Raw genomic sequence first — 25,592 nt, 5'->3', positions numbered from 1 at the left:
TCTACAGGACAGAAGCAGATGCATGCTAAGTATTAATGTGTGCCGGCTTCTGCTGCAGTGGGCATTTTGCCACCGTCTCATGCACATTCAGAGTTTGGCCTGCTGTGCGATGTTTGGAGCGTTCATTCTGCCTCGCTTGTTTTCAGGCTGGTCTGGAATGTTGACTCACTCCATCTCTCCGGCACATCGGGAGGCTGGCACATGGCACCAGGAAGCTCTCATCATCATTGCATCAGGGAGACAGGTATTGACTGAGCACTGAGCAGTCCAGATATTGATTCAAAGCACAGCCTCAGCCTCTCTGGTGTGTGTCTCTCTCTCTGTGTGTGTGTTTCTCTCCCACCGGGGCGGCTGGTTACGTCCTTCTGGTTCATTGCATTTAATCGGATTCCCTGAGCTGCAGAGCAGAGGCAGAGAATCAGCTCAAAAATCCATCTCCCTCCCTCGACAATGTTCACTTCAAAATCCAACACGGTGTCTCCTTCGCCATCGATGGAACCTGCCGATTCGGATGCCTTGGATATCAGCACCAAAGTGCAGCTGTATGGAGTGCTCTGGAAGAGACCCTTTGGGAGACCCTCAGCCAAGTGGTCCAGGAGGTAAGTGTTTGGAAAGAGCTGCCGGTGCAATGAAAAGGCTCCCTGGGGAGATGGGGGGGGGCAGGGGACGACAATAGAGTTTGTGCTGGTGGGGGAGAGCCAGAAAAATGAGGGAAGCCTCCGAGGGACACTCAAGCCAGGCATGAAAAACCATCCCATGACCAAGCAGATGGGTTCAAGAGTTGAGGGGAGAGCTCAGCAAGTATGCTAAGGTTGTGTTCGACACAGTGCTGTAAGAGATCAGCTACAGCTTCATAGCATCTGTAGGCTAGCAGGTATGAGTAGTGGCATTTGCCCTCCTTGGAGACTGGCATGGCGTCTCTCTCTGCTGCCCTCTGTGCCCCAGGGAAAGAAAATTGGAGCTAGCATTGGGCTAGCTTTAAGAAAGAATATGTGGCCTTTTGAAGTTCTCAGAATACTTGGGTTTTGGGGGGGCAGGTGTTTTTAGTGGAGTGTGGTGCTGCCTTCAGTGGGGATTTGGGGGGAACTAACACAGTTGATCAGAAGTTGTGCCGGGAACTGAAGTAGCTGTTCCCCTCCCTTTTGGCTGAATGATGTGTGAACTGAATCCCAGGATTCTTTTCTGGGTAACTGGTTGCATGACCTGAAGGCAGGGCACAGGGCAAGCATGGCAGGGAGGAGTTGTGTTGTGAGTGATGTCGCAGGTACTATCCAACAGGGGTCTGTGACTTTCAGCCATGTTGCGTTTGCCACGCTAGCTGGGGAAGGTTGTGGTTTGAGCCGAGAACGTGTAATGTCCCCATAATGCAGACACATTTCCTTTACAAAAAAAGACATCTGAATGTCTACAAAAAGTGGAGGGGGTTGTGTAGGTGTTTTGCCCATTTTGGATGGGACCTGAGCATCACTGGTTCTGTGAAATGAGTGTTTTGAGACGCCCATGACAATTTCTTAGGATACCAAATGTGCCCCTGGACCTAGTAATATTGTGGACCCCCATCTTAGGCCCAGATGGAACTTGCTCCTGAGTAAATGGGGAGTAGGAGTGCTGTGGGGACCTAGTGATGTATTATGAGTCATGTGGAACTGGTCCTGCTTCTACCTGATGGATAAATCTGGATAAGGGATTTGACTACAAATACTCATACATAATTTAAGAAATTGTGTCACCATCTGCAGTAAAGTACCTTCATGAGGGAAAGACTACTCTCAGCGACTCCCCCCCCCTGTCGTCTTTCCTTTTGTTTCATAAGTTCAGCATGACACAAGTTTTGTTAATCTGTTACGAGAAGAAAATGACAGCCAAGGTGCTTTGTGTTTACAAGCAAGTCCTATTTAAAATTCCAGAGTCATGGTGTTTCTGAAAGGAGCCAAGGACTGGTGGTTTATCCCCTGTGAGAGAGAACGCTGAAGGGCAAAAGATTCCTTCACAGTTGGCAGAAAGTTCTCTCCGGTGCTCATTTCCTCCGAACTAAATTGCTTACATGCAACTCCAGCCTCAGAGCGTAATTATTAATGCAGCAGTTTTATTGCTGGAAGTGGTCACTTTTAGCAGGTAGTGTTACTCAAATACGTATATGCATCTAAGCTGCAAGAATCAGGGGATGCTAGTTGTAGGATAGGCATGGGAAACTTGTAGGACTTTCCCAGAAATAAAAGGGTCTTTCCGAGATCTGTCTTAAGATGTCAGGAATGAAACAGGAGATTTTTTGCTTGCCAAGCATGTGCTCCAAATTTGGGGTGGGGGGGGTAGGGAGCAACTTCCTCCTGTAATGAAGGAACAACCGCAGGAACCTGTCTTGTTCATCTAACCTAACATTGCCTACTCTGACTGGCAGTAGCTCTCCGGACTATCAGGCAGGGGTTTCCCCGGGTCCTACCTGAAGATGCTGAGTAATAGATTTCTCCCATTCTAAATCCTTTCCCAAAGTTCCTTTCTGACATACAGCATCCCACCCCACCCCTAGTCTGGTTAACAGCCCTTTTCACTGTTTTGATCTAACCCTGTAGCTGCTTTTGGATAAAAAGCAAACGCACCAGGAGCTTCAGGGACGTATCTCCAGCATCACACAACTGCTCCAGCCCTGAGTCATCATCATTTGTCACAGACTCATAGACTTTTAGATTTGGAAGGGACCCCGGGGGTCATCTACACTCCAACCCAACCCCCCGCAATGCAGGAATTACAACGAAAGAATCCATGACAGATGGCCATCCAACCTCTGCTTAAAAACCTCCAGTGAAAGAGAGCTCACCACCTCTCAAGGGAGTCCATTCCACTGCCCAGCAGTGTCCAGGGCCACTGAGATGAGCTTCAGACCTAATCAGAGAAATTAAGCTGAGTGTTTCGTATCACAACCCAATACTCAGCAGCCACAATACTGGACCACCTCCTGGCAAGGCAGGGAAGCCGTCTTCTGCCCACAGTGCAGCTGGTGCAAAGGGAAGGACAGGTTAGGTTAATCCAAAGGAACGCAAGGGACTCTTTCTGCTAGCATAGCTGGTCTCTCTGGTGCATGTGTGACCCCACCCTCCTCTGTTGTACTTTCCTTTTAAGTCCCTACCACCACCCTGAATTAAGGCTTTAATGGCAAGAGAAGTTGGCACTGAAGAAGAATCTACCCAAGATCATCTATATGCATCATCTATTTGAACAGGACCACCAGAGAAGAGTCCTTCTCCTTTGAAGTCATCCTTTGTTTGCAATGCTGTGTGTTCCAAGCCCGGTTTAGAGATAAAGACCAGAACAGAATGCCCACCTAGATAGGCTTTCAGTCTGATCCAGTGGGTGGTACAGTGGTGCCCCGCAAGACGAATACCTCGCAAGACTAAAAACTCGCTAGATGAAAGGGTTTTCCGTTTTTTGAGTCGTTCCACAAGACGAATTTCCCTATGGGCTTGCTTCGCAAGACTTGCGAAGTTCTTGCAAGTTTGTTTCCTTTTTCTTAAAGCCGCTAAGCTGTTAATAGCCGCTAAGCCGCTAATAGCCGTGCTTCGCAAGACGAAAAAACTGCAAGACGAAGAGACTCGCAGAACGGATTAATTTCGTCTTGCGAGGCACCACTGTATTTGAAGTCCCATTTATTGATGAAGAATGGTCGTAAGAAATGCTGGTGAAATTTTTGGCACAACTGCACTGCCCATTCCTAATAGTATGTATTTGAATAGAACTTAACCATGATACATAAATATAGGGAATAACTCTGTCCTTTAGAAGCCTCGTGACAATAATGGTATGTTTTTTTGTTAACTTTGCTGCCTTAAATGTGCATTCTGTAGTTGACCTCCTTTGTAAAGTTTTATTTTGAAATCTTTAAGATAACATTTTAGTTCCCTGTTGCTTTGAACGTATACTGTATTTTATATTTGACTTTCTTCAGTAATGTTTTATTTGGGTTTGTTTTATTTGATGTAGGTTTATATTTTTTAAAAATATAAAGCAGTATAGAAATAATAATAATAATAATAATAATAATAATAATAATAATAATAATAATATAGGCGAAGCAAGTTTTTTAAAAGCCCCTCACTAGTTGACCATCACCTGCCCGGGAAAATTTTTGGACCCATCTGTGACCCACACTTTGAGAAACACTGCACTATACTAAGGTTCCAAAGCCGTATAAGAGTCATGATTAATCAGGGGAAATATCTGAACAAACTTTTAGTTAACAATTCAGGATGGTCAAACAGAAAACTGCAGTTAACCAACAGGGACATAGCACAGATCTTATCCTCTCCTCCACACCAAATGTCTGACCTATTTAAATGGCTTTGGAAATCATCCTGGCTTCGGTTGATGGGAGTTGTAGTCCAGCACATCTGGAGGATAGCCGGTTGGGGAAACCTGTTTTAGCCTTCCAGGCGGCACATACATCCGACTGAGCAGTTTCAAAACTGAACCGCCCTGGAGGCTGCCATGTTCCACTTTTACTGGAATATCCCCAAAGGAGGAAAGATCACCCCAACATCAATTAGTTGCTATACTTAGTTCCTGGAGCTATTCCAAAAAAAGCATTGTGGGCTCCAAGACCCAACAACGATGTTATAATCTGGGGGGAATACTTAACACAGCCCTTTTATGTTTTCAAAATGCGCTTATGAATATTACCTAACTAATCTCATTGACTGTGTGTATTAGGAACAAAACATTTATGGGTGGAAAACAGGCTTTTGTGGAGTTGATCCCACAATCTGGCTCTTTGTCTTTTTTTCATATAAGCAGACTCAGTCATGCCAGGTGTCTGTACAGAAAAAACATACTGTGTGAGTCAGCAGTTTGTGAAGGTAGTTCTCTGGAAAAAACACATGAGGCAGAATCAGTGCCTGGATGTGATAATGGACTGGATGTCAGTAAAAAAACCCACACACCTGAGAATCCAGAAAAGCTGGAGGTAGCGTTAGTAACTGGCTCACCTGTCCAAGTGTGTGGAGTTCACCCTGTTCTGAAGGGGGTTATGCGCTCCCTAAAGCAGGAGTGTGGAGCCTTCCACCTTTGGGCAATCAACATAATAAACACTACTGAACATTATGTCCTCTGGCTAGAATTAGCAACACTGTGACAGTGGGAGCTTATACAATTGTCACCTGAACCCTGAGATTTATTTTGACATCATTAATGTGAGTACTATACTCCCCGTACCATGAACAGTTTTTGTCTATTTTTGTTGTTGTTTTTTTAAAAAAAGGACGCTTCATCAATTTCTGGATATCTTCTGTACTGAATCCTCTAAAAGGCAGCAGAGACAACACTTATCTCCAGCTGTAGGGCTAACCTCCACAACACTTAAGTTCAGAGAATAGAGATTCCCTCAGCTGATTTTTCCTCCCAAAATGGGTTTAGTTCCAGTCTTGGTGCTGTGAGGTTCTTTTTGCTGTCCTGCACCTGATGTCAGGCAATTGGCATTGGGATAAGGATAAGTACAGTGGTACCTCGGGTTAAGAACTTAATTCATTCTGGAGGTCTGTTCTTAACCTGCAACTGTTCTTAACCTGAGGTATCACTTTAGCTAATGGGGCCTCCCGCTGCCGCCGCGCGATTTCTGTTCTCATCCTGAAGCAAAGTTCTTATCCCGAGGTACTATTTCTGGCTTAGCGGAGTCTGTAACCTGAAGCGTATGTAACCTGAAGCGTCTGTAACCCAAGGTACCACTGCATTGGCATAAAGTGTAAGGATAAATGTGGCTGTACTTTTATGGATACCTCCCATGTCTAATTTAGGAGGGTGGGCTCAAGCAGGATGGAGGACTAGAATGGGAAAGCAATTCCACACAAATGCCCTTTGAATGACCACACCTGATTTCTGCACTTAAGTCTTCTCTAGTATTGTCTTTAAACTTCCTGGAATCCATTTTATTATACCTTTTAAAAATGAAGAGTTTATATTTTTCAGGGAGTAAAAGTGAAATGCTAAAGACCTTTATTTCTTGAGATGTGCATTCTAGTGGCAGGGGGAGGTGTCCCATCACGGTCACAGTCAAACAGACTTGACAGGTTCTTCTAGTGCACTAAAATAAACAAGTCTGCACAACATGGGCAGCGATCCTTTACCATGCCAGCTTTCACTCATGGAAAAGCCACCATCCACCTCCAGCCTTCAGTTCTTCGCTAAGAAAACAAGGTCTTCTGGAAGACCAAATGCTAAGAAATCTTTAACACTAGAAAGCCCAGAGTGTGGCCACAAATGAAGTAACTTTGCTCACTTGACGGAATGGAAGTAAAAAGTGATTCTCCTTCCTCCTCCACCATCACCACATGCCCTGCTAAGTGGGTTCAAATATTGACAATAACAAGAAAAAGGCAACTGGCTCCTAATGAAGTTGGTGATAATAAATATTGGTGCAGTGGCCATGGTGTCAGACTAGGACCCAGGACACCAGGGTTTGAATCCCTGCTTGGCCCTTAGCGCTGTGATCTAAACCACTGAGCCTCTTGGGCTTGCCGATCAGAAGGTTGCTCTGTCCCACCTCCTGCCAACCTAGCAGTTCGGAAGCACACCAGTGCAAGTAGATAAATAGGTACTGCTGTGGTGGGAAGGTATCTCTGTGTGCTCTGGTTTCCGTCACGGTGTTCCGTCCCACCAGCAGCGGTTTAGTCCTGCTGGCCAGATGACCTGGAAAGCTGTCTGTGGACAAACACTGGCTCCCTCGGCCTGAAAGTGAGATGAGCACCGCACCCCATAGTCACTTTTGACTGGACTTGACCGTCCAGGGGTCCTTTACCTTTTTACCTTTTTTACCTCACCAATTTGTTGTGAGGGTAATATGGAGAGGGTGACCTTGAGTTTCCTGGATGAAAAACGGGAGTCATTACATATCTCTAGGCGCCAGGCAAAAAACATTTTTCTTCTCCCAGGTCTTTGTTTTATTAAACAATCTATGGCCTTTGAAACTGTGTGTGTGGTTATTATTATTGTTTGATATCATGTTATGTATTTTTGTGTTTTTATATTGTAAACTGCCCTGTGATCTTTGGATGAAGAGTGGTATAGAAATGAATGAATGAATGAATATAACTAAACTAAATATTAGAGAGTCCCTAGACTAACACTTTGCATTTGAGATGGGGATGCAGAGATTTGCATTTAGCCATGCCTTTGTTGACGGAAGTGCTTCTGGAGTGATTTACTGAGGAACTGGAGAAAATACCTATCTAAGCAGCAGCTTCTGGTGATGATGAATCAAGAGGCCCTTATTCTGCTTAGACAGAAAGTGCCTTTCCTTTGCCAAGGCTGAGAATTGGAATTGCTCTGAAATATATTAGCAATTAAGGGCAAACCTATAATCTAAAGAAATATTGGGAGCTGCAAACCTCTCAAGCTCCTTTTGTCACTTTGAGAACATTCAAAACAAATCTCCAGCCTGGATAATTACATTTCACTTTAGGCTTCAAATCCCTAGACAATGTCAGTGGGTTCTATATTCAGTTTTTGCATACTCTGCTAGTGTTGCTTTGCTCCTTTCACACATAAGAGCAAACATGGGGGAACAGTGTATCATTCCAGTATTTGGCCTCCTGAGATTCTTAAGCCCTCCGGACTGCAGAGCTAAAACTTAAATGTACAGATAATATTCATAGAACACTCTCACTGCTGGGATGGCTTACAGTAGCAAGGGAATATCTTCATCCCGTTAGAGGGTGAATTCGTAGTCATCTCTTTCCACCTAACTCCTTCTCTGGGTTTGCTGGTGAAAACCCCTCCACAAAGATAGCCACCATCCACTGGCATGCAGTCAGTGGACCCTTAAGGGGACTAGACTAGTCCCCTACATGTTGCCCTGGTACCTATTTCCCAAAGCCCGGGAAGCTTCTGCACGGCTTGGAGAGGGAGGCTGGATGCTCATGCACATGTGATGACCCCTCCCCAAAATAGCCCACGCACACCACTGCCACCATCCAAGGGTGAAAAATAACCACATTCAGTGATTCAGCCAAATCCATCCCCACTTTATAACCTAATGTGTAACTGTTTTCAGGTAGTATCTCTTGTTTTTCAATGAAGTTACGTGTGTGTGTGTGTGTGTGTGTGTGTGTAAAACAATACAAATGAACTACTAGCAATAAAAGGCCTTCTCAAATTATCTTCTAACTTGGCTGATTCACAATGTAGCAATTTCTAACGATGGATAAAATTATTTTGAATGATTGTTTTGGCTGATTATGCCAAAATCTGCTTCTGTCTGCCACCATTTTATGCCTGGCTCTGCCCCTGTACCACCATTTTGTGACTAGTGGGCCTCAGTAATTTTCAGCCATCTCAGGTGAGTCCTGAGGGTAGAAAATTTGAAAACCTCTATTCTAAACCTTTCAGGTCTGATAGTGTCAGGTCAGCCTATTGGTTGGAAGCACAGAGCTGTAAGGGCAGCTACAATACTAGCTGATCATCAGCACATGTCATTGGAAGGAGAGAGCGTGGTGCCCATTGCTAGAGAGATCTGCAGGTCAAACACAAGGTTTGGTAATGTTAGCACTTTCCACAGAATCATGATACAGTCCACCTGCAGTATTGCCATCCATATGAAATTATTGGGGAGTTAAGTGTTTTTATAAAATGTAATATTTCTGTCTTCCTTTCTTTTCAGGTTCTTTATCATCAAGGAGAGTTTTCTGCTTTACTATGCTGAGAATGAAAAGAAGAACTTTGAAAACAATCGCTACTTTAATATCCACCCTAAAGTAAGCAGCATCTGCAAACATAGACACCTGGAGCTAGACTCTTGTGTATCTTCTTCATAGAAGATATCCCTGGAAGAACCTAGGTGTGCTAACTGGGCATTAAAAACACAAATGTGTATATTTATGATTCTTGTCCCTTTTAAATATGAATGAATGGGTATCCAATCATTTCCACTGTGGGCACTTGAGTGTTGCCTAACTCAGGGGTCAACCGGTGGCACTATGGGAGATCTCAATGATTAAGCTGGGATATGAGGATTCAAGTGGACCCATAGGTACTCTGGACCTTAGTTGTTCAGGGCTTTGTAAATTAAAGATATAACAGTCTAAGATAGAGCCATATTATTATGGCTGCTACTGCAGAGGGGCTGAAGCTGAAAAAGAGTGATGTCGTCCGTGGCTGAGGGGAGATCTAAATGGGGGACTTTCTGGTTTTTCTCTAATCTCACCAAAGGGTGAGCTAGAAACCACCATGATAGATACCCATTGACCCTAACTCATTTTAAGCTGTAAAGGTAAAGGGACCCCTGACCATTAGGTCCAGTCGTGACTAACTCTGGGGTTGGGTTGCGGCGCTCATCTCGCTTTATTGGCCGAGGGAGCCGGCGTACAGCTTGCAGGTCATGTGGCCATCATGACTAAGCCACTTCTGGAGAACCAGAGCAGCACACGGAAACACTGTTTACCTTCACGCCAGAGCGGTACCTGTTGATCTACTTGCACTTTGAGGTGCTTTCGAACTTCTAGGTTGGCAGGAGCAGCGACCGAGCAACGGGAGTTCACCCCGTCACGGGGATTCGAACCGCCGACCTTCTGATCGGCAAGCCCTAGGCTCTGTGGTTTAACCCATAGTGCCACCCGCATCCCATTTTAAGCTGTATCATGCTGCAATTCAGTAGGGAGTCACACGAGCTAGTCTAAATTTTTGGTGTGTCTCCGCAGGGTGTCATACCTCTGGGCGGCTGCATCGTTGAAGCTAAAGAAGAGCCAAACATGCCTTATGCAATGAAAATCTCCCATGAGGACTTCCACGTAAAGACAATTTCTTTTTCCTCCTCAGTTTACAGTATTTTTTCAAGATGTTGCAAGCCGCCAATTAAGGAATAAGCTGAGTGTGCTGACAGATGAGAAATGAATGTGATTGAAACTGCCGCATGCAGGAAGCTGCCTTATCCCAAGTCAGATCATTAGTCTATCTAGATCAGTATTGCCTGCACTGATTGGCAGTGACACTCTGGGATTTCAGACAGGGGTCCTCCTAGCCCTGCCCAGAGATATTGGGGATTGAACCTGAGACCTTCTGCATGAGGATGCTCTACCACTGAACTACAGCCCTTCTCCACTATATAGCCACGCTGCATATTTCTTATGGGGAATGGAATGACCTCCCCGTTTTATTTTCTGCTTTTGACATAAGGCGCTGCGGTGTCAGAAGTAAGGCTGTTTCTAGACAATTAAACTGGTTAAAACAGGGGTTACAAGCCTTTCTGGGCTTGTGGCCACCTTTGCAAACTGGAGAAACTGTTATAGACACCGCAACCTGCTATATTGACTGCAACATAGTTGAGCAAAAGATTCCTTCTTTGCAGGGGGTTACGCTAGATGATTCTCCCTTCCAGCTCTACAGTTCTGTGGTTCTATGAACAGAGCACTGCTTTCAAGCCTTATTCTAGGAGGAGAGGGAACCCTGTGGACGCCAGGGAAGGCCTCTGTGGGCACATGTGCACCCACAGACTCCACAGTGGTGATCCCTGGGATTAATGGTTATTCTCTCTCCCCCAGGGACCTCTGAGAATAGTTTGTGCGGGTGACTGGGTATCCCTGATCTAACTACAATTCCCAAGACTGTGAAAACGATGCAGGTTACTTAGGAACATGCCTTATACCTAGTCAGACCATCTAGGTCAGCTTCACCTACAACGACTGGCAGTGCAGAAACTCCAGGGTTTCAGAGGGGGGTCTTTTCCCAGCTTCACCTGCATTCCTACCAACATTTCTCTGATGAAAATACATCGGAGAAATACAACCCACACTTCTTACTGGGCTGCCCCAGCCACTCTGGGCAGCTTTGAACATATATAATAACATAACAAAACATTAAAAAAAAAACCACCCTTCCCTATACAGGATTGCCTTCAGATGGATTGGGGGTTGGATAACTCCATACCCTCCAACATTTCTCCAATGAAAATAGGGACATTCTAAAGAAAAGTGGGACATTCCAGGATTAAATCAGAAACCGGGCGGCTTTTCTAAATCAGGGACATCTCTGGAAAATAGGGACATCTGGAGGGTCTGTACCTGGAGATGCTGATGTTTGAACTTGGGATTTTCTGCATGCAAATCTGATGCTCTACAACTGAGCGACCACCCTTCTTCCCCTGTTAAATTACCATAAAACTGATGTGTCTAGTACAGATATACTCCCTGGACACTCATCATACACAAGAAAAGAGGTTCAGGTGGACCTGGGATTTGGGCCAGATCACACTGAGGCAGCCCCAAATCACCCTGAGACAGATTAGGTCCATTCCACCCACTTTTCATCCAGTCAAAAGTGGGTGCAGCCAGGTAGGTGTGTGTGTGTGTGTGTGCGTGGTGTGTGACCTTCCTTTCTTCCCTTGCTGACCACATGCTTAATTGCATGACTGGGCAAGGTCCACAATCAGGATTGGGGTGGCCCCAGATCATCCAGGGTTGGATTAGGACCCCTCTGAAACACAGGGTTAGGCCCCTAATCAGATCGATGGGTCCATGCAAAAGCTCTAATATTTTCATACCGCTTTTCTCTTCATAGCCGCTGTGTTTCTCTTTTAAGGGTACCATTGTCCTGGCAGCAGAATCAGAATATGAACAAGCCCAGTGGCTGGAAATGCTACAGGAGTCCGGGAAAGTGTAAGTATCTGAGGAGTTGTTCTATTAGGCTTGTGCTTACTTTAAAACTACTATTTACCTAAGCTCTGGTTTCATTAAAACTCTAATTGTTAGCATTAATACTACCTGCTGCTCTTTGGGGGCTGTATCCCAAAATATATAATTTGTAGTAGTAAAGCCAAGAGGGTAACGGAGATAATGGCAAGAATATGGCCACGGTCAGAAATCTGTGATGAGAATGAGGAGCTTGCCTGCCCCTCTCCTCAGCCCAGCCACAAGCAGAAAATTTGATGCCTTTCTTCAGTTTTACTTTAACCAGAATTCAGCATTTTGTTCAACCTCTCAGCCGTGGTTAACATTAGCTGCAGTTTGTTTAAACAAGCCATCTCCTGAAACTATAGTTTGAAGTTGCTTTGTTTCAAACAAACCATACTCGGTGTTAACCGGTGTGGTTAAGAAAAAAAGAGAACCAAAAGCTCCCAAACTCCTTGCAACTCCACCAGAGGAGGGGAGGGAAGAACATGCAAGACTGATGGAGCTTGCAGCAGTTTGTTCTCATCACGCTAAACTACAAATTTAGTGGGGAGATTTGGGGCTGGGATCAAGTGGAAGTTGGGTATGGCAACTGAAGCAGAGGGATTCTCTGAGGGGTAGGCAGGGAATAACAGCCCTGGAAAAGGGAATGGGAATTGTGGGTTCAGTGGAGCCTTGGGTTACATACACTTCAGGTTACAGACTCCTCTAACCCAGAAATAGTGCTTCAGGTTAAGAACTTTGCTTCAGGATAAGAACAGAAATTGTGCTCCAGCGGCGTGGCAGCAGCAGGAGGCCCCATTAGCTAAAGTGGTGCTTCAGGTTAAGAACAGTTTCAGGTTAAGAACGGACCTCCAGAACGAATTAAGTACTTAACCTTGAGGTACCACTGTATATCCAGCCAGAGTTAAGAACTTAGACACACATTCCTAATTCTCCCAGTGAAATCAATGGCATTTAAAGGTACTTAACTCTGTCTGGATTGTGGCTTTGACTCTGAGAATGAAAGCTGCCTTCTCCTGGTACCACTGCATCATCAAGTCCCAGATTTCATAACATCCTAGTAGGCACATGGTTCTGACTAGCAGAACCATAATACATTTAAGACTAGGGAACTTTACAAAGTGGCCTCTGTACTTAGGTTACCGTGTCCAGGAGTGTTTATTATGGTACTTACTATTGTGGTTCTGTGGCCAGGAGTTGAGGTCCCTTCCCTCCTAATCTAGATGCAGGCAACTAGGACCATAGATGCATTTCAAGAAGATGAATCTCATTATGTTCTTCTCATCAGCATTCATGCAGCTCCCCAAAGTTCTACAAAGAAGTCTGTTACTCCAAGATTCTTACCCTGCTTTTGCACACCTGTAATATTCAGCAAGCATGTGGTTTTTTTTACTAAGGCTGCAAACCTTTGCACACTCAGATGTACTTCCAGTGAGTCCAGTGCATAAACATAAGAAGGACTGAGCTGCACACTTGCAATCCTATGTTGATTTAGGTGTGTTTTATATTGTTTCAGTGGGCTTAGGGACCCCACACTGAGCATGGAACTGGACTGCAAGTGCTTGTCCTCCTGACCTTCATGCTGTGTTTCACATAATGAAAGGGGAAGCTCTTTCCATCTCCGAGAAGTAAGCAAGGCAAGGGCTACAGTGGGAGGCACTCCCAAAACAGATGGGGAACTTTTAGAGCCCTATAATCGTCAGCTAAGCTGCTTAAGTTTTGCTGTTTGCTCCATACCAGCAGTTTATATCCAGCTAGGAAGATTTTATTTCATTGAAGCTTACAGGGAACAATTAAAAAAAAAAACCCTTTTCACCCACCAGGGTTTATTCTAGGTTTTGTGTGTGTACTCATACTGGGGAAGCAAGGTCACACACAAGTGCAATGGCAGGACAAAGCACATAATAACTTTTCATAAAAGGCGCTTATGCATCAGACATAGCATTGGCCATCTATGCAGCAGTCCTAAGCAACCTTCTTGGCGGGTGTGACTGAAACAGAAAACTGGCTTGTGAGTGAACATGCACCGGGTTGTTCTGCCAGTAGCTGCAAGCGTGAGTTTCCAGCTGCTCCATATTGACCTGGGACCCATTATCCCAGAGATAATAAACAATGGGCGGCTGGAAAATCTCATAAGTGGACTTGCACGACATCCTATTCCTCTCATCTGTCCTGCAGACACACTGCTTTGCAGGATCCCCCAGCCCCCCACAGCCGATTTTGGGGGTGCACATGGGACTGCAGTTCACTGTTGTATGAATGAATGTCTGCCCCACTCACCCCTGGACATTACTGGATTTCCTCTGATGCACTTTTAAATGGCTGACTCACCCCTTGCATGTGCAAATGAACGAGGGAAGAGAGTCAGCAGCACCTAATTAGGCTGTGGAAGCTTCCAGCCTCTTATTGGTTCACAGTATAATTTGTTGACTGGCTGGCAGGCCTTAAAAAAAACCACCCCTGGAGTTACATCAGACCTGGTCCTGCTCATTATGTCAATGTCCCCTAAGCTGCCTATGTCAGCTTACCTGAACTTTCTGCTCCAGTCCTCCCTTGTCTTGCTTCATGGACTGCTACAGAACTTTCTCAGACCCCAACCTCCATTTCCTCTTCCCCTCTTTATGGGACTTGCCTCACCCCTAAATTTACGAACCATGAAGTATGCCATCAAGCCAACCTGGCTTCCAGCCTTCAGGCTGATAATCAAGCGAATGTCTGCAGGGCAACATACCCACCAGAACTCTAGGCCTACAGCCCAGCTCAGTCACAAGTAACAATCTAGATTGCTGCTTGCGTGATCCTTGCTGCAGAAGCAAAATCACCGAAGAGCACCTTTGCTGCCCAGAGGAGTTTAAAATAGCTCTGAGGAATTGCTCCACCAGTCATGCAGTTGCTTTGTTAGGAGAGAAGCAGAGAGCCCGTGGCCGTGAAGGTCAAGGAGCATTTTGAAAAACGTGGGCTTCGGCGGGACAGAAGCAAGCAAACTGGCCATCCGTAGCAGAGCAGTCACGTCCATTTTGCTCTCTGCGTGGCAATCTCAGTCCAGGGGCCTCAGATATAGGGAGGGACGGCATTCATCTAGTTCAGGGAATGCTTCCAGCATTGGGGGCTGCATTCCCTGTTGGGCAACCTTTGGGCACATGCTGGGGGGGGGGGGGGCAGAGGAAAAATCTAGTCAAGCAACAGGTGTTAATTTTATTGTTGTTATTTGAATTTATAGCCTGCCCTATACCCAGGGGTCTCAGGGTGGTTCACAGAATAAAATCAAGATATAAAATCAAGATTTAAAACCACAAATAGCTAATAAAAATAAAAACAGCAACCCAATATTCCACCACACACACAAAAAACACATTTTAAAAGGGCATAGGATGTAAATTGGATCAACTAAAGGCCTGGTTGAAAAGGAACGGTTTTGCCTGGCGCTTAAAGGTGTATAATGAAGGCGTCAGGCGAACTTCCCTGGGGAGAGCATTCCACAGAAGGGGAGCCACTGCAGAGAAGGCCCTTTCTTGTGTTGCACCCTCCGGACCTCTCGAGGAGGAGGCACACGAAGAAGGGCCTCAGAAGATGATCTCAGGGTCCAGGAAGGTTCATATGGAAAGAGGTGGTCCTTGAGGTCTTGCAGCCCTGAGCTGTTTAAGGCTTTATAGGTCAAAACCTCTTGCAAAGTAGATTGGAGCCACACAAACACCACTGATTTCTACATGCACGTCCATGCACACAGGTAACCCTGCACCCATCTGGATAAGCGAGAAGCACCGTCACAGTTCAAAGACACATTCCGGCCGAGCAGAAGCACTCAGAAGCTGGTGCAAATCAGGGGCAGTGATGGTGTGGCCTAGGGAGAAAGGGTGTCGTCTGCAGAGCGTCCTGAGCACCAACCGAGAGGCCTGGAAGGTTCAGCCAACAGCAACAGAGCACTCAGGCTTCCCCAGCAGTTAATTCAAATTATTCATCACTCCTGAGCTCTGGATCCATCTGTTGCTCTGAAATCTGGGTGTGGTCCTGGCCCACGCCCTGGCTTTGGGGTTCACATTTCCAGCCTTTCAGGATGTAGAATCTGCCTGTGGAGGGAAATTGGGAGGGTTGTGATTTGTGGGACACAAGGGAAGAGTTTTGGAGCTATGAGAGCCGCAGAAAGCCTAGGAAATTGAAAGAGATGGTTAAAAAGACTTGATGAATTACTTCGGCCCCACACTTTTATTGCCATTTTGTTCTCTGGAGAGAAATGACTTTCCTGATCCATCGTCGTGTTGGCGATTTGTTTTCATTATCTCCAACTGGTAGCCTATCTGTTCAGGTTAATGTACTTCGGGAACAGGCTGCCCACTCTCGCCATTTTTTCACAGGCCATCTCCCTCCCTCCCTCTCTGTTCAGTGTTTGTGAAGAGGCTCTTCTGCTTTCACAGCCACAGGGAGAGGGGAGAGTGCAAACTTGACAGCAGGCTGTTCTTTAAAAGGAGCTATTTCTATCCTTTCATTTGTTCTTTTCTTCAGGACCTGGAGAAACGCTCAGCTGGGAGAAGCCATGATTGAGAGCCTCGAAGCCCAGGGACTCCAGCTGGCCAAGGAGAAACAGGAGTATTTAGGTTGGAACTAACAGCCGCTAGTCCTCAGGGAGGAATAGCGTATCAGCAGCACAAATCAGTATATGATTAATGCATTGTATAGAGCGGCATCAGTGTACAGTGTGCTTTATAACATGTTGTTGGGGTGTGTGTGACAGGTGTAATGACCTCCCCCTCCCCCATATGCAGCATCCCAGGTGCCTACCTTCTTTCTGTAATGATGGTTGAGTTAACAGTTCTGCCTGTGTACCTTCAAGACCTCATCACCAGTGACCTCAATTAAGCAGCATGTTCTGCTAAGCTATTACAGCAGACAAAAATAAAGCAGAGTTAATGAGTGCCTTGGGAGCGCAGACCGTTCCTAAGTTCAAAGATATTCGTTTGATGTTGTGATGGAAGCTTCCAAGTTAATGTGACTTGGGGGGGGGGGCATTTTCAGGAGAACATTTCCTGCTCCTGTCGTAGCCTGACACCTGCCCATCGAGATCAAGTAGGGAAGGCCTTTGCGGTGCCCCTCCCATGTCGAAGCACAGGGACAGACTATAGGAAGACAGCATAATTTATGCAGGGTAAATTATGCAAATATAACTAATCTCTAGCCCAAACTCTGTTCAGGAGTGGAGCTACTACTGACAGATGTTTGACTTACACCACCTTATTTGGCAGTGTAACTTCTGGGTTGCAAGGTCACATATGTCTGAGTGACTGGAGTTTGGAATGGGGCGGTGGTAATAAAATACTACTACTACTAATAATAATAATAATTACTCATACCCCACCCATCTGCCATCTGACTGGGTTGCCTCAGCTACCCTGGGCAGTTTCCAACAGAATATTAAAAACTTCTTTCCCCTCTCCCAGAAGGCCTCTTCTTTAGGGATTCACCCTAGCTTTGACTTAGTCGGCTTGGGCTGCACCCTGACTGAGCCCGGATGCGGGACTTATACCAGCATATCTTTGGCCAGGCATCTCCAAACATGGCCCTCCAGATGTTTTTTGGGACTACAACTCCCATCATCCCCGACCACTGGTCCTGTTAGCTAGGGATGATGGGAGTTGTAGTCCCAAAACATCTGGAGGGCCGAGTTTGGGGATGCCTGTCTTTAGCTGACGGAGGATGGGGGACTGGTATAGCCCAGGCTCAGCCAGCTCAACCATCTATCCCAAACTGTGTTCATCCTGGCAAATCTGGGGTTTGGATTGCTGAGGCCAGTTGGGGTAAGGGGCTGGGCTTTCTGAATGGCGAATTAATAGACTGGAATCAGGCAATGGGAAATTTAAGCACCTCCCACCCACTTGTTCTCCTGCAAATCCCACCCTGAAACATTTGCATGGGAGCTGGGAACACTGTGCTGTTGTTTCACAGTGCTTGCTTCCTCCCCCAAATGTATGAACACAGTCAAAGCCCCTTAAGGACTAGGAGTGAGCCTTTTTCACTGCTTTGCTGCTGACCTTGTTCAGTGTGTACTCTTTTTAACCATCCGTTAAGGCAGTGATGCCATCCTACTTGATGAGAGGAGTTGTAAATCTAGATACATTAGTAGACAATGACCCCCTTGGAAGGAAGAAGGCACTAAAGGCTGAAGAAGTTGTTGTTGTCATTTATAATTCATTTGGCAGGAGACTGGTGGGAGACGAGAACACATGAAAGCAATCTCACCATAGTAAATTCAAATAACCACAGCACAATATGCAAGAAGCGAGGTTCTCACTGTGCTGTGTTTCAAGGTCCATGCAATTTCTGTCCAACTGTCTTAAGCAATCTGCTTCCATTCACTTTTCCCCTTTCTGTTTGCAGATAAACTGATGGAAGAGACGGAAGAGCTGTGTCTACAGAGGGAGCAGAGAGAGGTTTATTCTCCTTTTAACTTTCTGACTTTGTTTATTGACAACATGTGTAAGAGCAAGACTTCCATTTAATGCAATAGAAAAAAGTTGCATTTTTTTGCCTCCCCCCCCCCCTCCAGAGGTTTAGAGTGAAGGGCCTCTGGGGTTTTAGGAAAATCTGTGATAATAAAAATATGGGGCAGCTTGGGGTCCAGTGATTGTACAGTATCATGATCTCTTCTTAGGGTGAAGGCAGATGCAACACTTTTAAGGGCTTTCTTGAAAGCACACCAACTTCATTCTATAGCAGGCGTGTCAAACTCAAATTCATCGGGGGCCGCATCAGCAGTTTGGTCACCCTCAAAGGGCCGGTTATATCTATAGGACTCAATATGCGCTCAATATAAAAACAAGTGGAGGTTTCCTGTGTAGAACGGCCGCCGCCGCTAGAGGGCAGACGTTCTCTGGCTTGTAAGCTGCCGCGCATGCGCTGAAGAGGCAGCTTTCTTGTGTCAAAAAAAGAAGAAGCGAGAATAAAAGGTGAAGGCTGGCGGCCGGCGGCGGCTACACGGGCCACATGACGAGGTCTGGCGGGCCGGATTTGGCCCACGGGCCTTGTGTTTGACACCCGTGTTCTATAGAATATTTAGGGGGGGGAGGAATAGTTCTGCAGGTTTTGAAGCACTAGCTGCTTTTCACACCATGCCTCATCATTGCATCAATAATTTCCCCCCAGATAAGTTTGCACATCACAAATGGCTTTGTTTTTTTTAAAATCAATTAATAAATGAATAGGCAGAAAAATACAATAATATTGTTCATATAGTGCTTCTATTTTTTAATATTTAAAAAAGTGGTCATCCTGGACAAACCTTGATGGCATCTCTTTAAAGCAGGGGTGGGGAGCCTGTGGTCCTTCAGCTATTTCTGGACTACAGCTCCCAGTCATCCCTCCCTGACCATTGGGCATGCTGTTTGGGGCTGAGAGAGACAGGCAGCAGCAGCAGCTGGAAAGCCACAGGTTTGCCCTCCTTTCCTAAAATTCTCTGTGGAGAGCACTTCTATATTGGAAATCATAATATGGTTGTCCCTACTGAACATACGGACTTGTATTGTGCATTTGTTACTGCATATGCAGACATTGGCTGCATTCTCGCTTTACCCTTAGTCATAGTTTGTTTTAACTATAGTTTGTTAAATAAACTGGATTAAATCTTGCACACAGGCAAAGGAACTGTTGCTTTATTTCACCCAATGCTGGTTTTGTTTTCAAAATGCTCTGGCCTTGCACCTCTGTAGCCTAGCAGTTATCTGGGGTGGGGAACCAGAACATGCCAGGGTTCAGACACAAAGAGAAACTAAAGTTAACTCACCCCTAAATTTGTAAGCCATCTTTAAACCATGGTTTCATGTTCTGGTTTGTTGGCTACAAACAAACCATAGTTAGCTAACCAGAGTAGATCTAGTCATAGTTCAGTTTCACAAACTTAGATGGCTTAGATTCATTGAGAACCAGGCCACGGTGAAAGTGTGATTTGCTACTACCTCCTTCTGTGTGTTTGCATACAGCAAACACTGTGTGATGATACCTGTGCAAGGTTTGTGTTGTCTTCCACATGGAAGTGTTTTCCACATGTGAGCACCTGACACAAGTACGAGATAAGGAACTTTGCAGCCTTTGGGGCTTTCCATGTACCTCCTCCTCTTCTCTTTTAAGGCTCTGGAGCACCTCAACCAAGTACTGGAGGCAGAGAAGCAGCAGTTTGAGGAGGTGGTGCAAGATCTGCGAGTGGAGCAAGAGCAGATTAAACGGTAATAGTACCTGAACTCTGAAGCGGCCTGGTGAAAAAGTGGGTCCTTTCATTGGCAGCTAGGGGTGATTATCTTGAGGGAATGGCCACCTTAGTAAGCCCTCACTGAAAGCCCTTATTTCCTGGCACATCCCATTGCTTCTTAATTATCCTTGTGTCCCCCACTGGCCTAGTTCTTATACATTGACCTCCATATAATATCAATACATACATGCTCCTCCTTTGGCAATTTGGGCTCCTCTTTTGGATATGGCCTTCGGGGTTTTCTTGTGCTCAGAATGACTTTCCTAATCTGAAGTTAATAAGCCTTCAATTTTGCTATTCTTTCAAGCAGCATTTTTACCAGACGCTGTCTTTCGGCACACAGCTGCAAAATATTTACCAAACTCCAGGAATAGTTACCTTAGTGCTGTCATGGTGAACGTGCAACTTGCAAGGCTGTTTCTTGCAAAGCCAGGCCCCCAACCATCTGCGCTGACCAAGGTTGATGGGAGTTGTAGTCCCAAACATTTGGAGGGCACTAGGTTGGCGAAGGCTACACGAATCAAAATTTCTTCCTCCAACTGGTTGTTTTCCAGGGAGCTGGAGATGACTGCCCAGTCCCTCAAAGGAGTGGAGGAGGAAAAGAAAGGACTTCGAAACCTGACAGAGACATTGCAGAAGACCCTGGAAGTAGGTGTCTTACTTTCCACCTCTCTCCAGATGACAGCCTTTAAGATCTAGCAACTGTTTTCCATGGAAATCATTTCAGAATGAGTTTTTAATCTAAACTGCAAGAACTAAAATCTTAAGGCTTCAAGGAAAGATGTTTTGCTTATACAGTAGCACAATTCCCTTATTCATGGCAGGGGTGTTTTAGGAGATCGTACAATGGACTCCTGAGCTTTTTGCAATACATTTTGTGACTCACACGTTAATACCCAGTTTTCATTTCCTGAACCAATACATGAACCAAAACTCTTTGAACATTTCATTCCTTGAAATATGGCACTTCTCTAAATTTTGGAATGCTGCTTACCAATCACAAAAGGCATCCCAGAGTGTGGCAAAATTGCATTATTTTAAGAGAAATGTGGGGACGCGGGTGGCGCTGTGGGTAAAAGCCTCAGCCCCTAGGGCTTGCTGATAGAAAGGTCGGCGGTTCGAATCCCCATGGCGGGGTGCGCTCCCGTTGCTCGGTCCCAGCGCCTGCCAACCTAGCAGTTTGAAAGCACCTCCGGGTGCAAGTAGATAAATAGGGACCGCTTACTAGCGGGAAGGTAAACGGCGTTTCCGTGTGCAGCTCTGGCTCGCCAGATGCAGCTTTGTCATGCTGGCCACGTGACCCGGAAGTGTCTCCGGACAGCGCTGGCCCCCGGCCTCTTAAGTGAGATGGGCGCACAACCCTAGAGTCTGTCAAGACTGGCCCGTACGGGCAGGGGTACCTTTACCTTTTTAAGAGAAATGTGCATGAAAATGCATATGAAATTTGATGCCGTCTTCATTTTTAAAAACCACAAAGAGATTTCCTCCTGGTATAATTGTCTTGGAAAGTCACTCTCAGAATTATGGGTTTTCTTTGTTCACATGATACATTTCCCATGTAATCTCAAGGGTTGCCTGCCTAAATGCTGAATGAGAGATAGAAATTATGCTGGTCAAGGTTCTTCTGTTACTGAGATGCAGTGATGAGAAAGGGTCAAGCTGCCAAGTTTCTATTTAACAAGGGTGTGTTTAAAGGCACAGGACTGCTATCAAGGGAAATGTAGCGACTCTGCTTATCATACTGCAACTAAAGGCTCATCCACACTTGGCTTGTCCCATTCCTAGCAAGCAAGAGGTTCTCTGCTTGCCCTGTGCTTTTTAGACACAGGTCCAAGTGGTTTTCCATCTGCCCTGCCACTTTCCCCAGGAAAACCTGCTCTTTCCTGCTGAATCAGAGAAAACGTCAATCCACGGGAAACCCAATTGATGTTTGCCCCGATTCAACGGTAAAGAGCAGGTTTCCCCAGGGGAGAGTGGCCGGGAAAGAGGAAGTGTGGACGAGCCCCCTATGTGAACAGAAAGTTAGTTTGAATTATTGTAAGGGGTAACCGATCCAGCCTGTTTGTGTGTCTTGAAGGCGCTCTCCCTGGAAAAGCAACGGACTCTGGAAATGCTGGAAGAGAACCAGAGCGAGTTGCAGCCCCCGACCAGCCCTAGCTGTGAGCAACCTGATGCTGCTGGGGGTCTGCAGAGCAGTTTGCACCAGATTGAGGAGAAAATGCACCAGCTGCTGGAGGAAAAACTCCTGGCTGAGAAAAGGTGAGGGGTGGGGTGGGGAGGAGAGTCTTCCAAACAGGCAGGATTCCCTGTTCGCAACCTGGTTGATGGTTGAAAGAAGAGGGTGACTTGGCATCTGTGGCTTTTTGTATCCATTCCTCCCTTGACTCTGTGGCTCCTGCCATCTTGTGTCATCCCACGGGCAGGAGAGGGAGTGGGAAAATGGGGGCAGAGGAGGGAATGGGCCAAAGAGGAGCCACTTCTGTCGCGTGGAAGGATTTGAAGGTATAGAGTCAATCTGTGGGTTGCAACCTGGCAACTCTAGAAACACAAAAGGGGCAGAGGAATGGGGACAACGGCTGAATGTGTCTCTGGTGCTGCTTTGCAGGATGAAGGAGAATGAAGAACGCTCCCGAGCTCTAGAGGAAGAGAGGGAGTTCTACTCTTCCCAGTCGCAGGCCTTGCAGAATTCGCTCTCAGAGCTGACCGCTGAGAAGCAGCAAACCGAGCGAGATCTCAAGGTACTGATAGCTGGGGATTCAGTTCGATCTGATTCAGCTTGCAATTAAAGGGGACTCTACCTAATTTGCCCTTTCTCAAACCATACGAGAACTGGAACACAGCCATCCTGTGAGCCATTCAGAGAAGCTACACTTCCCTGAATGTTGCAATCCCAAGTAATGTGACAAAAATGCATATATTGAGCCAAAGTAAAATGCATATATTAGTGAAAAGAACATTAACAATGCATTATATTTGGGGGAATTGCTTTGCAAATATGCGTATATTGGGCAAAATTGTAGAAATTTGTACTTAAATGCTGATAAATGTTCATGAGGACTTTTTGAAAATATATGTATCACAAGCTAATGTGGAAATCTGCATAACTGAACTTAAGATTGGAAAAACGAGAAACTGAGAGAAACTGAAATTGACTGATTCACCCATCCCTACTGATAGCATAGAGTTGTACATCAATTTGGCTTCTGCTTTAGGCTCAGCAAACAATCTCATTATCCTTCGCTCTCTCTTGCCAACAGCTGAAGGTATATTCTTTGTTCAAAAAGTTATATGGCCTATTCCTACACACACAATGCATGAACTTCACAATAATAGCAATATAAAAGGTCACAGCATACAAGTTCCCGGATGTGCCTTAGAAGAGGACAGGGAAAGAGAGAGAGAGAGAGAGAGAGAGAGAGAGGAAGGAAGGAAGGAAGGAAGGAAGGAAGGAAGGAAGGAAGGAAGGAAGGAAGGAAGTCCTTGCTTACGTTTTGTCTTTTGGTGTTTTGTTTCTTTCCCTGGGTTATTTTTATTGGTTGGTTGAGGGCTGCCTGATTTCCTTCCTGCTCAGGCAGAGGTGAAGGTTCGCATGGACCTGGAGAAGCGTCTACAGGAGGCTGAGGAGGCCCTGCAGAGCCTGGAGCAAGGCCTGAACTGCAAGCACCGTAACAAAGAGAAGGAGGAAAAAATGAAAGCCGACGTCAGCAATCTGAAAAGTAAGCAAGCCATAATTTATCTTGCCTTCCCCAACACCTCCGGTGCCATCACCCCAAAACTCCAGATGAACAACTGAAAGCAGAAACCTACTTTTGATCCTCGTCAGCCGGAACTGAATCTCCTCAAGGAGATTTTCCAAAATGCTACATCTGCCTGAACTGAGGCTGCCTAAGGCACATCTTAACTGGCTCCCTTGGGTGTCTCTTCCCTGCAGAATTCTTTGAAGAGTGCATCCGAAACGCTGAATTGGAAGCCAAGATGCCCGTGATCATGAAGAACTCTGTGTACCTCCACAAGGCAGCCACTCGCAGGATAAAAAGCTGCCGTTTCCATCGCAGGAGATCCAGCAACTCCTGGCTTGACTGTAGGTGCTATTCCCCATATTCTCCTATGGCCTGTGGGATTGCATTGTGGGGTGCCAAGGGCAGGTTTTGCAGGACCCCTGCCTTGCCACACTTGGGTGCAGTTTTGCTAAGACCAGCTCTGACACCCCTTTCCCTTGCATGCTCTGTGACTCACACATCACGCTCTGGCTCTGATGGGCCTGTGAGCTCCTGTGGCTGAGTGAGTTGGCCTTTCTTCTTTGGCCTTTGCACTGAATTATATGCATACAATGAGGTCTCAAGGCCACACTTCCGCTTGTCCCTTGCCTAGAAAGCATCAGTCCAAGAGGTTTTCTGCTTGTCTTGGGCTTCCTAGGCATGTGTCTGAGCAGTTTTTCGTGTGTCCCACCGCTTTCCCCGGGAAAACCCACCGCTTACAAATGAATTGGAACAAATTTGCCAGTCTTCAGAAAAACCGATTGATGTTTGTTCTGATTCAGCAGTAAACAGCAGGTTTCCCCAGGGGAAAGTGGCAGGACGAGCAGTTGTGTGGACGAGCCCTCAGTCATTTCTGCTAAACACCACCTAGGTCGAACTTGATCATAATAGCTTCCAGATTCAACAACCCCATTCCTCGCCTGGTGTGGCTCTCTACTAGCACTAAGTGTTGTGTGCTGTTTTCATTTTCAGTGCGGCAGTCCCAGTCGTTCATGTATTCGGAGGCCGAGAGCATAGAAGACCTGAAGCAAGCGGCCAAGAGGCTGACTCAGGACCAGCACTTCCGGGAGACCATCTATCAGATCATGATAACGCGCCAGAGCTCCTCCTCAGGCAACAAAAAGTGAACTTTTGCCCCTCCTCTTGGGAGGGAGAGTCCGAACTCAGCTTGCCACCATTCCACCCGGCCAAAAACCAAATTGTTGCGACAACAAGGTGGAATTGAGATGCCCGCTGGCAGTGCGCTCTTTCTGAGGGAATGATGGGCGGTGACTAGAACACTCTCCATTGGTGGAGGTTGTGGTTTGCCGCCATTCCTGAGGGGAGAGGAGCCGTTTTGCCAAGCATGTTATGACTTTTCTGCCAGCTGCCCCATCCCATCAGCTGAGACTCCCGGTTAGATGTGCTTTGTCAATACTCCATATTTTGCCTCAAATCCAAACCACAGCTTACTCTTAAAGAATGTTTGGCCAAACCTTTCAGACTAGGGGACTAGTTTGACCTGCAATTACACAAGAGGAGAGTCTTTTTTTCAATGTGGTGAGAGGAATGATATTCCTATTCTGCTTCCTTGGGTTTCTGGTTGAATATGCAAGTATGACTAAAACGCTCCTCAGCTTATGTGCAGGCAGTTCCCCTAAGCATAGGGTGGCCACTTAGGAGACAGTATTTATTCCGCTTTGGCTGCAAAAACTACATGCTTCTTGTATACCATTTTTGTGCTTCCCACTTCCTCAGAGTGGCAGGACGTTTCAAGGGCAGTCTTCCACAGAGTTGGTTCTCATGCACGGCAAGAGGTCTGAGGACTTAACAGGCTTTTTATGGGGTTTGTTTACAAATTCACAAGCAGGCCAGGGTGGCGGCGGCAGATAGATAGCGCTACACTTTTGAAGCTCTTTAAAACAATAGGATACCTTTGTAGCTTTCCCAAGGCTGCTTCTTGCTAGCCAGCGGCAA

At 46.0% G+C, this 25,592-nt stretch overlaps 1 protein-coding gene across 2 annotated transcripts; it reads left to right on the top strand.

The window, feature by feature from the left end:
* Window positions 1-24,838, top strand: PLEKHD1 (pleckstrin homology and coiled-coil domain containing D1). 2 transcript variants are annotated; one of them, XM_028725263.2, is made up of 13 exons: window positions 1-599; window positions 8,642-8,735; window positions 9,678-9,767; window positions 11,554-11,630; window positions 16,146-16,237; window positions 18,015-18,067; window positions 19,761-19,855; window positions 20,433-20,526; window positions 21,956-22,137; window positions 22,484-22,616; window positions 23,450-23,594; window positions 23,810-23,959; window positions 24,609-24,838. In XM_028725263.2, the coding sequence occupies exons 1-13, from the start codon at window positions 451-453 to the stop codon at window positions 24,761-24,763; spliced, it is 1,509 nt and encodes a 502-aa protein (XP_028581096.2). In that variant the 5' UTR covers window positions 1-450; the 3' UTR covers window positions 24,764-24,838. The 2 variants fall into 2 exon arrangements, with proteins under 2 accessions (XP_028581096.2, XP_028581106.2); XM_028725273.2 differs by lacking the exon at window positions 9,678-9,767.
* Window positions 24,839-25,592: the final 754 nt, after the last annotated feature.

This window comes from Podarcis muralis, chromosome 1 (assembly GCF_964188315.1).
Source record: "Podarcis muralis chromosome 1, rPodMur119.hap1.1, whole genome shotgun sequence".
In the NCBI taxonomy this organism is placed as follows: Eukaryota; Metazoa; Chordata; class Lepidosauria; order Squamata; family Lacertidae; genus Podarcis; species Podarcis muralis.
Note: the sequence above shows the minus strand (reverse complement) of the source record. Positions and strands in the feature narration are given on the sequence as shown.

Excerpts from the sequence above, each read along its gene's own strand:
- PLEKHD1 (XM_028725263.2), top strand. The coding sequence starts at position 451 with ATGTTCACTTCAAAATCCAACACGGTGTCTCCTTCGCCATCGATGGAA. Across the intron at positions 16,238-18,014 it reads GGAGAAACAGGAGTATTTAG|ATAAACTGATGGAAGAGACG; the intron begins GTTGGAACTAAC and ends TTCTGTTTGCAG. Across the intron at positions 19,856-20,432 it reads GAGCAAGAGCAGATTAAACG|GGAGCTGGAGATGACTGCCC; the intron begins GTAATAGTACCT and ends GTTGTTTTCCAG.